Consider the following 16,989-nt stretch of genomic DNA (forward strand, 5'->3'; position numbering starts at 1 on the left):
TCGAAATCGAATTTATAATATTGATCATTTTTTTAGATCTATAATCACGCGAAAAAGATTCCATTTAACGAGTTTGATGAATATATATATACATAGATAATATTACAAAAGGAATCTTACTGGAAAGAATACACTCGAAAATTGGTTTGCTGTAAAACAAGGTGGGAACGAAGAAAAGGGACATTGCCGAGGATGTTGTAAACATAGTAGCTGCCATATTATACCAAACAATTCTTTCTCTTTCATTATCCGTTTGATATAATCCTCGTGATATATCTCTCCTGACAATATTCAAGATTGGTAAAACGAGATGCATTTTCCATCGAAACATTAAAGCTTTTAAGATGATCAATATCGTTGGTAAGGAAAGCGTCACATTTCGAAGCGTTTTGTCGAGATCGTGCAAACTTTGAAAAAGTCCAACGAGTTCTAGACTAGTAAATAGGATAACGTAAACTACATAAAAAAAAAATCGGAAATCATTAGGATTTTCTGGCCAAAGTCCTGGTAACGTTAGAAGCCTTTTACTCCAAGTTAATACTTCCTCGTCGTAAAACAATTTCGTGCATCTTTCTATTCTCATATTTTTTGTTTCATTCGTTTGTCTTTTTTCTTCCTTTTTTTTTTTAATATAATAATGATTATTTCTTTTTCTTTTTATTATATCTATATATACTAAGTAATTAATAAAATTGATTTAAGATTCTAGAGATACTTTGCTCGTCGAAGGTCGCAGAGAGACTGAAACATTTTTGATGTTTGTCTTAAAAAGAAACCTTCGTCGAAAATAAAGAAAAAAGTATCGATAGGTTGGTACGTTATTATATATGATCGATAAAGTTTCTTTATTAACGAATCGTTTACGTATTCTTGAGTTAGTTTCATACGTCTTCGTGAAGTTATCCGAGTAATAACCGAATACGAATGAATAATTTATGCGTCGGCACGAACTAAGAGATTTACACGTGCAATGAAATGTAATTTCTTACAAAAGTTTTTCGTTTCGGAAGAAACGTGCTGTAATAATCGTGAAAGACGGACGATCGTTAAAAGTATCGCGGAAAAATTATTTTCTTATGTTGTGGTTCGTGACGAAACATCATCAAATATATGAATAAAATGTTTTCTCGTTTTTAAAAATATATACGATTTTGAAAATATATTAAGTTTAAAGATATTTTAGATATATAAGATATTAAAGATATAAATTTAGAGATATTTTACTATTGTCTTCGATAATGATATATTATATATATAATGATATATTATATATATATATAATGATATAGTATATATTATATATACAATATATATATATATATATATATATATATATATATATATATATATTAAAGAACACACATAACGTTATCTCATATACCGTTATATCTTCTATAGATATAGTGATTAAATGCAACCAATCGAGTTTAAATGTTTACTTTCGGATATAAAGATCGAAAGTGGACAAAGTAGAAAGATTTCTAAACGAAAACTAAAAATAAATTTGTGAAGAAGTGAAAATGCATCGTTTTCGATAAAATGATACACACACATATATATTTAAAATAAAAAATTGTACGATCGATCGATTGACAAAATTTGCAATGAAATCATGCGAATTGTCGAGAAAGGAAGGAGGACTTGCAAGAGGATGAAGAGCGCGTGTGCGTGCGACTTGGAGTTTGCAACGAAGAAACGAATGCAACCAGTGTTATACGGTCTTTTGTCGAGAGCAAATCGAACACGTGGAAGAATAAAAATCGGCGAGAATAGTGATAATCAATATCATAGATCGTCTTGATTTTAACGATAAAAAAATTTTCGGGATCGCAAGAGTATCTTCAGGGAAAAATTTTACCATTAGCAAACGATGATATACCGAAGGGTTACAGCTATCGGTGCGTCCTTGATCCTAACTTTCTTCATGCTCTTCTTAATTATGTATTACTTCAATCAAAGTAAGTATAATAATTAATATTTCACATAAATACGAATTACTTTATATTCTTATATAATCTGTTTCATATTTCTCTCTCTCCCTCTCCCCCCTCTCTCTCTCTCTCTCTTTTGAGAAACATATATAAGAGTTATATGAGATTGCTTTTACGTGTAAAGTGTTTTTCGAGATTTAAAACGTTTCGAACTATTCTCGATTAGATAAAAACACCCCTCAGGACAAAAAGTCTGATGTAATTGTACGATCGATTACTTGAAAAAGCCAGTTAGTAATCAAATGAAATGGAATAATACTATATTTTAATGATAAAAAATATATTTGACTTAGACACGAATCGAATTCATTTCTATAAATCAATCTTATTAACTTAATTTAATCTTACTTTCTGTAGGATCGACGAATCATTCACAGTCGATTCTTACAACGATGATGGACGGTAAATTGATTAAAAATTGATTTTTTTAAATTGACTATCTGATTATTGTTGATTATCTGTTATATTGATCAAGAAAAATAATGAGAAATTTAAATATATCATAAGTCGATATTGGTGATCATTTGATTATTAATATACTTAAAAAACTAATGATTTTATTACTCAACTGTATTATTCAAATCCTGATTATAGATAACTGTCCAATCGGTACATTTCCTTGTCTGAATAGTACAATTTGCAAACCACAAAGTAGTTGGTGTAACGGAGTAAAGGATTGTCCGTATGAAGACGATGAATCAGCTGAGTTGTGTAGTAAGTTGCGATGTAACGAAGAAAAAATAAAACAGAAAGAAAAAGATAATAAAAATAATCACTTTCAATGTCTTTTAACGAGCTAAACGATCCTTTCCCATTACAGTCGATTTAAACGAAGATTGGAGTTGGTTCTTGAAACAGGATAAACTTGGAAAGAATCAGGATAAAGATTGTGGTAATCAATGTTATCTTAGTGAAATTTTCTTTCGTATCATCTATTAACAAAATTAAGTATCTTTTTGTAGAGAACGTGAACGTTCCCATAGGATGTATTTACAATCAATGTCATGCGACTTGCAAAGGATATAAAGAAATCCCACGGAATTTGTCGTCGGGAATCGATCAATTGTACGATTTTTTTTTCTTCGTTTATTTTATTATTGTATGAAGAAAAAACATATTGAACGCGTAATTTTTTTTTCCTAGAATTTTAACTAACAATTCCATAAGAAGTATTCCAGCCAATGCACTTACGAGATATACACAGCTACATTTGTTGTAAGTTATTTTTTTTTTATTCCCTGTTTTTTATTATTATTATATTCTAAATTTTATAGGTATCTTGATAATAATGATATAAACGAAATAGAGGAAGAAGCCTTTGTAAATCAAGCAAATTTAATTTGGCTGTAAGTAAAAATCTAGAATTTGCAGTTATTAACGATAAATACTATGTAATAAATATCATCTCTCCACTAGTATCCTATCGGACAATAAATTAAACGTTCTCGAAGTTGGCGATTTCGCTGGTCTAATTAATTTGGAAATTCTCAAGGCCAAGGATAATCGATTGGTGGCAGCTGATTTATCCGATTTCGAAAATAGTTCGGCTATGGATTTGATGTAAGTAGGTAATTACATATTATTTAACTTAAATGATTTCTATCTATATCTATATACACACATACATATAAAATTCATAAAAACGAGATCTAAACTATTTGTATTTCAGAGACTTTCGTAAGAATTTTTTAAACACAACCAACTTCGTGCTTCCACGATTGCCGGTTTTAAGAGAAATGTAAGTCTTCGAAGACCCTTTATTAAATTTAATAACTGATAACGATGACTTATACCTCGTTATACGTAGATTAAAGTAACATTGCAGAATGTTGAGTGAGAATCATTTCGAGAGCATCACAGCGGACATGTTTAAGGGTGTGCCTGCTTTACAATCGTTGTAAGTATTATCATTAAACAAATTACTATGTGCCTCTATTAAAACAACAAAAAAATAATTATTTTTATATAGGAACTTGGAACATAATCACATAAAGACCATTGATGAGAATGCTTTTAAGAATCTAAAACAACTTCTTGAGCTGTAAGTATTCGAAACATGGTTTTATACCGTCATAATATCGTGATATTAATAAATTACGATAAAAAAATGATTTTTTCCAGTAAATTGGCACATAATCACATCATATCTTTGCATTTGAACGTATTTAAAGCCATGATAAATCTCACGAAACTGTAAGTAAACCATATTAAATCCTCTACGTGCCGCAAGCGTATTTACTTGTACTTATCCTGGTGTATATTATCGCAAGTTACGATTAAATATAACGTCACGTATCTTAATCTAATAAAAACAACCTCTTTATGAATTTTCTTGATCTTAATATTTGTTTTTTCTTTTTAATGGATTATCAAAGCCTTCGTAATTGCAGATTTATCGGTTATAACCCGATCGAGGATTTTTCTATGGATGTATTGTTTCCTTTAATGAATCTACGATCACTGTAAGTTTTATTTCATTTTTATAATTGTTCCTTCTCGAACTTGGGTATTAGTCAAATTTATTTCGTTTTTTCTTCTTTTTCTTCAATTAATCATCTAAATCAAGGCTTCTGAAACAAATTTACCCGAGTTCACTTTAAGATTTTATCTTTTATCCGTTTGTTATTACATCCAATTTCGGTTCCAATATCCTGCTTTTTTTTCAAATAAATATTTTTTTATTCTTTTTATTCCAGCGGCGTCCAGGAGATTAATATGGACAATCTAGACAAGGACTCGTTCAACGTGTTTAACAATTTGGACTTTATGTACGTTAACTCATATCATTATGAATGTAATTTTATTTCTTCGTTTTGTTTTTATCCTTTTACTCGTTCTTTTTTTACAGATACTTCAAAAAATTTTATTATTGTATGATGTTTGCATCGAAAGTACAAAAGTGTTCGCCAGCCAGTGACGGTAAGTTACAATTTGCAACAATTAAAAAAAAAAAAAATCATATCTTCATTTATCTGTATTTTGGAAAAAGGTCTTTCGTCGTTGTCACACTTGCTAGGCACGTCTATGTTGAAGGGTGCAGTCTGGGGAATATCTTGCGTAACATTCATAGGCAATGCTCTTGTACTTTGGGAACGATTCACAGCGAAGGATGAAAATCGTGTTTTGAGTATCCTGATTAGAAATCTAGCCGGTTCGTAATCAAAATATTTTTACTAAAAATATTATTTGATCATTATCACATCAAATTTAATATGAATCAATAATTTCTCTTTAATATATATATATTTTTTTTATTATATTATTTTATTTTTTTATATTAAATATTATTATTGTTAAAAATCATTGATGATCTTTCATGATTATCAATAATAATAATTAAAATAGAATATTCTATATATTAATAAATAAAATATATTGAATAGCTATTGATTAGTCCGAATACAATTTCAAACGATGAAATAAATTATTGAAGAAAAAAGAAAAATAAATAAAAGAAAAAAAAAAAAAGAAAAAATTATAATAAAAGGTATGTAACGCTATATGCGTCGGCATAGAATACTATTCTACGCTTCGTGATATTATTAACCGATACGATTTACAACGGCGGCGTAACGATGATCCACCAACGATATGAACCCAACTATAAATCATAGAACCGTTGGCTATAGCAATAGCATTGTGCGTAATCCCTTTTACAGTGTCCGACATGCTGATGGGCGTATACTTGTTCATAATCGCTCTGGTAGACTTGCAGTTCCGTGATAACTACAATAAGGAAGCTAGCTCATGGATGTCCTCTTGGGTGTGCACATTTCTCGGAGTTTTAGCGATGATCTCGTCAGAAGTAAGAACGTCGTAATTCCTATATAAATCTTTCTAAAATAGTTATTTATGAGTAATAACTTTTATCAAAGGTTACCAAGCGATTTTACATTCTTCGTTATTATTGAATTAAAAAGTATACAAATTAAAATAGATATAAAGCGTGTGTGTATATATATATATATATATATATATATGTAACTATTAAACACTTAATCACATGAAATCCAGATAAAAGACGAAAGAGAAAACAAAGGCACTTTTTCTCTCAATTAAATAAATATCTAACTAATTAAACTTTGAAACGATCTCTAAGGTATCAGTGCTTATCCTATCGTTTATGTCCGTTGAACGATTCGTGCTGATTGCCGCACCGTTGAAAGGTCATCATGCTATGAGGCCACTAACAGCAGCGGCATCAATGATGTTTATATGGATCACCGGTTTTATACTCGCTGTTATTCCAGGTATATAAACACACTTATAATACATGCAATGCTCGTATAGATTATTCGTTGAGTTATAATAACTTTATTTTTGTTTCTCTCTTTCTTTTTTACTTTCTTCATGCTTATGACCAACGTAAAATATAATTTGTCGTTTAATTAAATTCTTCGTATATTATTTTTAAAAGGATATTTCTTTTAAGTACCATCTCTTTTTTTATATTATATTATATTATATTAATTATTATCGATTATACTAACTATATAGATATGTCATTTGGAACTAATTGGTGCATCATTGTTCTTATTTCTTTCCAATCAAATAATTTAAATGGTAATAACATTACACAGTTATTCTATGGAGAAACAGCACTAGATTTTACGGGGCAAATGGTATGTGTTTTCCTTTGCACATAGACGATCCTTACTCAATCGGATGGCAATATTCCGCATTCATATTTTTAGGAGTTAACTTGTTGGGGTAAGAGTCGACAATATCCCGTTAGAAAGTAATTCGTTAGTTAATCAACGGAACTCGAGTTTATACGATTTAATCTATTTCGATTAACGATACTCTCATTGAAACCTAATTAAAATACACAGGCTGATAACCATCGGATACGTTTATGCTGGCATGTTTGCAAGCATTTGGAAAACTCGTCACGCAACCCCATTATCAATTGGCGATATGGAATTTGCTTTAAGATTCTTCTTGATCGTCTTAACGGACGCAACTTGTTGGGCACCGATTATCGTTCTGAAAATCTTGGCCATGATGAAATATCCTGTACCAGGTATATATAAACCTATCTCATTTTCTATCATGGTGATATATGTAAAATAGTAATGATAGTGCTTTCATAAGATTCTTTCATTCTCCTTCAGAAAGATTTCTTCAAAAGATATTTTCTCATATACGACGATAATAACAATGATAATATCGTTTTAATATGATATATGAATAGTCATATTCTTGTTGAAAGGAACACAGGACAAAAGTAACGAACTAGGCACTATGATTACTTTCAATTTACTATACCGACATATTTCATCGATCATTTCTAGATCTTCCAAAGATCATGCTTCCTTTCTAGCGGAACTTCACGCCTGGATCGTCGTATTTATACTTCCCGTAAACAGTGCTGTGAATCCTCTCTTGTATACTTTCACAACACCGAAATTTCGTGAAAGATTACTTTATTTCAATTGCTTGAATAAAATAAAAAATTTCGTATCGAAGGAACACTCGTCGCAAGGTTCGTACTCTATTAGAATTGATCAGATCAAAGTAACGAACAGTAACATACATATATCTCATTTAAATAGGATAAGTATACCTCATTAAACTATGAAATTATTTTCTATATAATTATTTTTATTTCTTTCTTTTATTTCTTTCAGAGTCTCAAATGTCTGTTACATTGAGCAGCAACAATTTAATGTTCTCGATATCGTCGGGTAAGAAGAACGATCCTGAGAAGATACCGCCATCGTTGGTGATAGTAGAAGATGATTGGAACGATGAGATTATGCGGCATATCCTGAAATAATTTCGTTCTATTTACCATTTTTTTAGCAGATCGTCCGTTACACGCTTAATACCGTTTCATCATGATCCGATCTAATGAGATTTCGGCAAAAATTATAATAATATCCATGGTAGCTACGTCCTATAATATATCGTAGAATGCAGCTTCTTAGAGTATTAGAAATAAATCAGTATACGCATATAGAGATATGCGCATACATATATAAATAAAATCTTGTCGAACATTCAATAGAAAACTCGAGCTCGTTTCAACCTGACCACGAGGATATCCGCCTACGTGGAGATCGTGCTTTATGCCGTTCATAAAATATTCCAAACGAGGATCGCGAATGCATTTGCGAAATTTATGGCACCGTCTCAGATCTATCGGCGAATCGTGTTCGGCCTGGGACTCCGTTAGAAGCAAAATATACTTGCGAATATTGCCGCTGCCGTCGCCACCGCCACTTGTTATAAGCCCCGTTCCTTTCCCCTTACCATCTGTCCCACCTCCATTTTCTTTTTCTCTTTTCTGCACAACTACAAGACTCATTATTTTTATCGTTATTGAGAGAAAGGAAAATATCTCTTTTTAAGTGTCGCCTCGATGTATGTCTCTAACTTTTCAACATAAGATAGATTTAATATGTGTTTACACAAACATATATATATATATATATATATATATATATATCTTTTTCTCTGTGTAAACATCGTAAATTTATTTCGTATATACTCAAATAAAATTTTGTTGCGTCCGTTTCTATAAATCTAACGAGTGGTTATCTCGCAAAGTAGTTTTCCCTTTGAAATTGAATAAAAATCGAATCGATAAGCAGGCAGCGTTGATGAAAAATTATCGACATATTATCGAATAATTGCCTATCGATTCCGTGCTAACGAGCCGGTTAATTCCATTAGTTCTTCAAGTATAGAACTTCGGATCGTTAAGTCCGAAGGTGTAACCCGCTGAAAGCGATCGAAGCCGACGTGGCTGCCATCGTAAATCATCGAAAGACGATAGGAGAAAGAAAAAAAGAAAGAAAAAAACTATGAAAACCAAAAAGGAAAAAAAAAGTTAGTCTTAAGAATCATCATTCGAGTGACCAATGGTTTCAAGGTAATTTATGGTGGGTGGATAGCCAATAAAAAAACGCCCATTAAAAGCATTGACAATCGAAATACCCTTTTCAAAGTAATTTTCCAATTCAATGTGGCTGTATGATTATATATATATATATATATATATATATATATATATATATATATATTCTAGTATATTACAAGTACGATATAATATTTTTTATTATCGTAATAAGTCTTTTTAGTATTTCTTTGTGCAACCTTCTGAAGGTCTTCATCTTAAAGTTTCTCATCGTAATCACGATGTAAAGTCGGAAAGAGAGTGAAAGGCCGCTCCAGATCCGTTTGCAGATTCGAGACGAGAATGTTGCGCTAAGAGTGTTCAACGAGAAGGAGGAGGAGGAGGAGGAGGAGGAAGTAGAATGATGATGTCGAAACGCATGCCACAGATTCGTTCATCTTACGACTCGATCATGCAAAAGAATAACTTCTTCTTTGATATGGTATGAATATAACAAAGAGAGAAAGTATTATTATTGCACACATTTACATGTTCATTCGCATGTTATTTATTTTGCTTACATACCGTTAATTATGAGAATGAGTGGTCTAAATAAGCAAAAGTAAAAAATAAATAAATAAATAAAATATTAGAAACAAATAAATTGAATTTGTCACGAAAAATTCAATATTATCAGTTAATTATATTGATCAATTATATTCTTTTCTTTTATAATGTTTACAGAAAGAATCATTAAAAAGAAAAAAAAAAAAAAAAGAAAAGAAAAATAAATTTAGGAATTAACAGTTTTGTCGTTCGCTTGATCATGCGAATTGATCACAATAATATTGCACGAAATAAATTATATTCTGAAAAAAAAAATATATAAATATATCACTTTCACTTGAATAAGTTGATATTCCTATTAATTCTGTAGAAACGTTGATATTAACAGTATCCCAAGAAGAAGAAGAAGAAGAAAATGAAGAAGAGAGGGTCTCCTGTCGTCTCGAAACGTATATTAGCCGATAAATATTCGGAGAAAGAGAAAGAGAATAAGAAAGAAAGAGAGAAAGAGAGAAAGAGCGAAAGAGAGAAAGAGAGAAAGAGATAGACGCCTACGACGAAGTGTAGGGGTAGCGAAGCGTGACTCGCTGGCAAACACGACCAAAGCCTCTCAGCTTAGAGAATTGATCGCGAGCTAAAGTAAAGCAAATTGACTGGGCGACGTATTAAATACTCTTTAACGGCCGTCCAAACGTTTCCTGGAGAAGATTTTAGAACATTTCAACATGGTTCGTATAACAAACTAAAGAAGAAGAGTCTGTCTGTCGCCAAAACACACGAAAAGCATTGGACCGTCGCTCATTAAATCACGTTACCGCGTGCTACTAGCTACACAGACATATATACTCGCATACAATCACAAACACACGATTTCCGCATTGTAACTCTTCTCCGAATCTCTCTTTTTCTTTTTCTTTCTTTCTTTTTTCCTTTCTTTCTTTCTTTTTTCCTTTCTTTCTTTCTTTTTCCTTTTTTCTTTCTTTCTCTCTCCCTCTTTCTCTTTTCCTCTTTTTCTCTTTCTCGAGCACGTTGAAATTCGTGGAAGTAGCGAGTTAATTAAACACGGGTTTTTTTCTGGTCCACCACGGAAGACTATGCAAATCGAGTAGTAGGTAAATACGTATGTAGTTACGCTAGTATCGTGAATGAAGCAATATGATAAGATCAATAGTCGTTACCTTCCTAACACTAAGAGGTTAAGAAAGATTATTGGTGAAGAGAAAAAAATGTGTAGGTATTTCTTTCTCTCTCTCTCTTTCTTTCTCTATCGATGACAATCCAAACGTTTCTTCCTAATCTCTTCCTTATATTTTCAAACGGTACAAATAATTTCTAGGATATTTAAAAAATCTCTTTATAAACCATAATATAAATGTATCTAATATATTTACTTGTTATAATTGTTTCTTCCTCTTCTCTTCTCTCTCTCTCTCTCTCTCACTCTTTCTTTTTTCTTTTAAAGGTCCGTTATTGTTAATTTAAGTATGTCGAAAAAATATCGAGTAGACTATTAAATCACGTGATATCAGTATCACGATCGAGTTCATTATATTGCGTGGGTGTTTTGAAGAAGATAGCGAACAACAAGGAAAGATATAGAAAGAGAAATAGATACATATACATATATAAATAGTGTTATACAAAGTGGAAATATATATCGTCGTGTTTGGACTCCTAAGAGATTTGTCTTACATTTGGCCAGCGGAAAAACACTAAGGCGGAGGCGGCACAACGTTTTAGCGTGCGCGTTTGAACCGTCCACGGACGGTTAGCCGACGCGGAACGGTATTCGAATGCATTTGGATAATTTAGCCAGAGAACGAATGGAGCCCTAACAATAGGTTTTCAAGTCCGCTTATCGTGTTAGATCGGACAAGCCGAACCTCTCTCGCGTGGCACGCCATGCTACGGTTTTATAAGCTTTGCTATACACCCTGGAGAAAGTACTCGATTATATCGAGCAAAGATCAACTATGACCTCAAACGGCAGCCTCGCGCGTCGTGAATTCATATAAATCGGAAAAAAAGAAAAATGAAAAGAAAAGAAAAGCTTCACAAAGCTTAGATCAAAAGGGTACTTTGATTTAAATATTTTTAAAAGAATCTTCCAATTATTACAATAATTTAGAAAATGTCGAAATTTTATTATATTATATGTTATAGAATAATTTTCATAAAAATAAAAAAAAAAGAAGGAGGGAAGAAAATAAAATGAAATCAAATAAAAAAGAAAAAGAATTTTTTTGAATAACGTAATTGAAACGATCATTTTTATTTCCGACGTATTATTCCAAGAACAAAAGAAATCTATTTCAATATAAATTAATATACGTACGAATATCTCTATATGTATATAAAGGATATATACCGATCTATTCGATTTACTCTCGTGCTCGGACGTATTCTATCGTGCGTTTTATTGAAAAGGGGCAAGGCCGATCGGTTCAAAGACCAGCTTGCCGCACGATTTCATTATCGATCGTGACATTTTGCTTCCTCCTCTCGATTCACTTCTCTTCATAGCATATAGCTAGCGACGTTCCTTTTGTAAAAGTCTCGATACTCGAAGAAGAAGAAACAAAAAAGAAGAAGAAGAAGAAATAGAAGAGAACTCGAGGACATAAAACATCGAGCTACATATCTCGATTCTTAGACACAAGAAGGGAGCGTTCGTAAATCGGCAATAACGATTCACCGATTAGACGTCCGACAAAAAAGGGACACTATCGATCCACCCTCTCTCAATCGTTTATAAAACATTAACGATCTCACGATGGATTCCTCGAGCGAAAGTCTCCTAGTCGTGATCTCGACTCGATCGACGAACACCGCCTTGAAATTCTGGAAGCGTGCCGACTCCCTCCAGCACTTAAATCACACAATTGTTCCGCTCGAGTGCTTTCCAGGTTCTTTGAAATTGCTGTCTGATAGTTATCGATCGTTCTGTGTCATAATATGCCGCGGAAACTGCTTTCGGCGTTTTTTTAATATCAAGAGGAGACACCCTTCTTCTTATCATGATTTGACATTTTAATATAAATGTGTAGAAATATATATATATATATATATATATATATATATATATATATGCACATATATACATATACAATGGAACATATATATCTATATTAAATGTATCATGTTTCAATTTAAAAAGATTTAATACTAGATTCTGCCTGACTTTTTTTTATAGACAGTTATTTATTTATAGACAGATATATTGTCTCGACAAGAATAAGAGAAATCGATCGATAGTTACTACCGAGTACGACTTCGTAGTGAATGGACTAGAAAAAAAAAGATTTCTTTCGTAACGAGTTTTAAAAAGATGGAAAAAATATATATATATATAATATCGATTACACAATATCGATACACTCTATCGATTTGGTACACCTTCTCTTGAAGGAAAATAAAAAAAATCCAAAAAATAAAAACTAAGAAAAAAGAAAAAAAAATCATGAAAAATGTCAAACGACGGTGGCAATCATCGAAACGAGAAAAATCTACAAAGGACAAGTCGCACACGCTTGAACCCGATTTACAAGTCAGAATTGTAGGTTAGCTTTATATCATAGTCTCGAAATGATTGCTTTCGAACGGTAGAAACGAAGGCGCGTGCCATGTTTCTCGAAGACCATGGGTTTCATGTTGTATTTTATTCAATACCGAAACCATTCGATCCGATCGAATCGATTCGAAATGATTTCTACCGCGACGATTCCGAGGATAGCCTCCAGTCGTAGATAATATTCCTTTATACGATCGATCGTTGCTTATTGTCATGATTTCTATTCGATATGATCTCGAAACGAGAATAGAGAAAGAAAGAAGGATAAGATATGTAGATATGCATAAAAGGAAATCTTATAAATCAGGAATAATAATTTTCCATGCGACTTCCTGGGAATTATAGCACTTATATTTTCATTTTACTTCAATTTCATTTTAATAAAAATAATTTCAATATATCTACGTACGCATGTATGTATATATGTATATATTAAAAAAAATTTATATTTGTTATTTGTGTAATGATATGTTTTATTTTAAACTTTTTCGTTTGTTTTTTTTTTCTTTTTGTCCATATGACCTTAATCGTATTGTATCTAAAAAAATTTTTATACCTCGATAGAAAATCACGAAAGAAGGGATGAAATCAGCGCTAACTCAGCAAAACGCGAACGTAATCTTCCTTCCCACGATTACTAAGAATAAAAATTCTTTTGAATCGAAGTCACGCGAACAAGTGACGCGTACTGACTGGAATGGACCAAGACATGCGGGTTTTACGTCTCTTCTTCGTCTTGAAGACACGAATCTCGGACGATAATGCAAAGAATAAATTTAAATCGAAGTCGATAGAAAATCTATAGTACTTTGTATTATTATTACTATTACTCATTATTATTATTATTATTATTATTATTATTATTATTATTATTATTATTATTATTATTATTATTATTATTATTATTAGTTATAATAGTAGTAGTAGTAATAGTAATAGTAGTAATAGTAATAGTAGTAGTAGTAATAGTAGTAGTAGTAGTAATAGTAGTAGTAGTAGTAGTAATAGTAGTAGTAGTAGTAATAGTATTAGTAGTAATAATAATAGTAGTAATAGTAGTAATATTAGTAATATTAGTTATAATAGTAGTAGTTGTAGTAGTAGTAGTAGTAGTAATAGTATTAGTAGTAATAATAATAGTAGTAATAGTAGTAATATTAGTAATATTAGTTATAATAGTAGTAGTTGTAGTAGTAGTAGTAGTAGTAATAGTATTAGTAGTAATAATAATAGTAGTAATAGTAGTAATATTAGTAATATTAGTTATAATAGTAGTAGTTGTAGTAGTAGTAGTATTTTTCCAATTAAAGCGAAGTTACATAAGAATGTATTTAATTTTTTTTTTGATTTTATAAGATGCGTAATTTAAGTGATTGTAGATCCGTACAAAAATGTAATAAAAATTGTAAGTTTCGTTTCAATAGTTTATAGAGAAAAATTCGTTTTTTTTTAATGATGATTTATATATCAATAATTTATCGGAATATCCCCTAATCCTTTTTTTTTTTTAATTTTATAATACCCAATATATATATATAAACGTTATATATATATATATATATATATAAATATGTACATGTATATATATATATATATATATGTATACATATATGTATGTGTATATATGTATATCATATATATACATTATATAGAATATATATATATATATGTATACATATATGTATGTGTATATATGTGTATCATATATATACATTATATAGAATATATATAAAATATATATTATATTGTATATGTATATAAAAATAATTAATATTTTTTAGAATATCGTCCATATCCTTATTTAAAATATAATCTTAACTATCTAGTTATATTAAAACGAACGAAACCGAAGGACAATCGATTTTCTACGTGGTAATCTTCATTTATCCGTGCTTCCAGGCGATCCTTTTATAGATTCGACGTCCGTAATCGAATTAAACGGAAGACCGTGACGATCTCGATCGACGCGAGCAAGAGAACACTTTACCAAAGGCTTCTTCTTTCTTTAAGGATACGAAAGGAGAAGGAAGAGAAGGATAAGAACGAAGAGGAGGAAGGGAAAGAACGAGAGCGTATATCGGGTGCGCACATCCAGCCATTACCTTCTATTACGTTGCATTACGTTTCATTACGCGCTCGAAGGAACATCGGGAGGCGTTCGCAAGATCCAAAGGAGGAAACAGGTAATGAGAGGATCACCGGCATCCTGCCGATAATAATTGCTTTCATTGTGGATACATTGATATGAGAGATGGAGTCTATCTACCGGGTGAGATGATCGTAGGATACGCGATAAACGCTCTTATAGATTATAATATAGATATTTCTTTTCTTCTTTTTTTTCCCCTTCGACGATTTTTATATTAATTTTCTTAAATATACAATGTGATCACCATTCTTCCACGTGCTCAAAAATTTATTTTATTTTCTAATAATAATTATATATTGTTTAAATTATCAAACATGTTACGAATTATATTATTACTCTACTTTAATATTAAATATTTATTAACTTATGTTAATAAATTTTATTAATAATTCATGAAAGAAATAACAAGAATATACGACGAGATAGAAAAAAAAATATTGTCCCTTACTTGCGCTTCAATGGCTTCGTTTCTTTTTGAAAAGAAGACAATACTTTACCTACGAATATCAGTAAGAAGCCTGGACTCTTCAATGAATACATATATAATATAACATATATGTATACATATATATAAACATATAAATATACGTCGAAAGACATATAATATATATTATATATGTCTCGATATATCATTTTGTATATATGTATACATATATAAAACTCATGTATATATAACATTTTTATGAACGTTAACGTGTTATACGTTTATGTGAATGTAAGTGTGAATAAGAGAGTTCTTTTTTTTTTGATCGCCTACCTTGATATTGAAAGCAGAGATTTTTTCCAAGAAATTATATAAGTCAGTAGGTTAATACTTCTTCTGAGAATTTATATAGGTCAATGCTGCCCACTGTCTATTCTTTGTCTTCTCCTCCTCTTTTTCTTCCTTCTTCTTTTTCTTTTAGAGAAATCAGTCGTACATTTTTGACGATTCCCAACTATAACCGAGTTGATATTATTAATTATACATATATATATATATATATATATATATATATATATATATATATATATATACATTATAATTAAATATTTAAATATAATACATTGTAGAAAAGAAATATGTAAACATGCTTCCGAACATTAATGACAAAGTATGAAATTTTATGAATTAAATAAAATAGCACACAGAACACGAGAAATATTTTTAATTTAATAGAAGTAAATTTTTACCTTCTCGTACGTGTAAGTCTATCTTCTGTTAAAGATATACTGACATTGAGATCAATAATACTCGGCATATAAATATTCGCAATAAGCTGCCTTCGGAATTCTAAGAAATTTTTCGTCCGATAAAGTAATCAAAACAATAGTTTGTTTGGGTTCTCTTTAGCCTTGAACTGTACTTGAACGTTCGGCTTTTAATCTCTTATAATACAAACGATATATTTGGCAGGTTAAATATTTCTCTTAGAACGTCTGCCAATTTCTTCCTTTATAATTTTCTACGACAATTAGATATAAGTTTAGTTTATCATCATTTATATTACGCATATATTTTATTTAATAAGTTCGATATATATGTACGTATATGAATTTAGGAATATTTGTAGACAGACATGCATAGATTCATATGTATCGTATATACATATGTATCAATACTTTGTATATAGATAATCCTTATAAAATTTTTCAAATAATAATTTATATTTGAAAAATATCTGCGAAACTCAGTTTACATCGATACAACAATGATCGTATTGTATATTTTTTTTCTTCATATCTTATTTTATATTTGTTTTTACATAATATAAAATATACAATTACATTTAAAACTCAATTAGATCGTAAAACTTAATTAAATTCATAATGTGCTAAAAGTATTAATGTTAACGAATTGTTTATACGTTATGATATTATGATTATTCGT

The 16,989-nt window shown here is 30.5% G+C and overlaps 2 protein-coding genes across 7 annotated transcripts in view; one reads left to right on the top strand and one right to left on the bottom strand.

Annotated features, from left to right (window-relative positions):
* The window catches only part of LOC118448109 (4-vinylanisole receptor), a 22,394-nt gene extending 5,997 nt beyond the window's left edge, over window positions 1–16,397 (bottom strand). For 2 of the 5 annotated variants that reach the window (XR_014982170.1, XM_085656933.1), the window contains exons 1-2: window positions 16,293–16,397; window positions 15,877–16,057 (exon numbers count right to left, since the gene is read on the bottom strand). Coding sequence is in view for 2 of the 5 variants with exons in the window: in XM_085656932.1 (XP_085513058.1) it covers window positions 121–583 (463 nt within the window). In the remaining 3 variants the exon portion in view is untranslated. Of the gene's footprint in view, window positions 1–120; window positions 709–7,624; window positions 7,762–15,876; window positions 16,058–16,292 lie in introns of those variants that run through there. The other 3 variants (XM_085656932.1, XM_085656931.1, XR_004840091.2) reach the window with 2 other exon arrangements.
* Lgr3 (Leucine-rich repeat-containing G protein-coupled receptor 3) lies at window positions 1,028–7,966 on the top strand. Of its 2 annotated transcripts, none has more exons than XM_085656929.1 (22): window positions 1,028–1,084; window positions 1,399–1,958; window positions 2,586–2,705; window positions 2,812–2,883; window positions 2,954–3,056; window positions 3,135–3,206; window positions 3,266–3,337; window positions 3,408–3,551; window positions 3,661–3,729; window positions 3,817–3,888; window positions 3,961–4,032; window positions 4,113–4,184; window positions 4,382–4,453; window positions 4,688–4,759; window positions 4,840–4,910; window positions 4,981–5,142; window positions 5,651–5,796; window positions 6,091–6,241; window positions 6,572–6,701; window positions 6,824–7,014; window positions 7,315–7,476; window positions 7,622–7,966. In XM_085656929.1, exons 2-22 carry the CDS (start codon window positions 1,871–1,873, stop codon window positions 7,768–7,770), a joined length of 2,262 nt encoding a protein of 753 aa, XP_085513055.1. In that variant the 5' UTR covers window positions 1,028–1,084; window positions 1,399–1,870; the 3' UTR covers window positions 7,771–7,966. The 2 variants fall into 2 exon arrangements, with proteins under 2 accessions (XP_085513055.1, XP_085513056.1); XM_085656930.1 differs by having other exon boundaries at window positions 6,638–6,701.
* Window positions 16,398–16,989: the final 592 nt, after the last annotated feature.

Source organism: Vespa mandarinia, chromosome 5 (assembly GCF_050613455.1).
Source record: "Vespa mandarinia isolate Hongniang chromosome 5, ASM5061345v1, whole genome shotgun sequence".
NCBI lineage: Eukaryota > Metazoa > Arthropoda > Insecta > Hymenoptera > Vespidae > Vespa > Vespa mandarinia.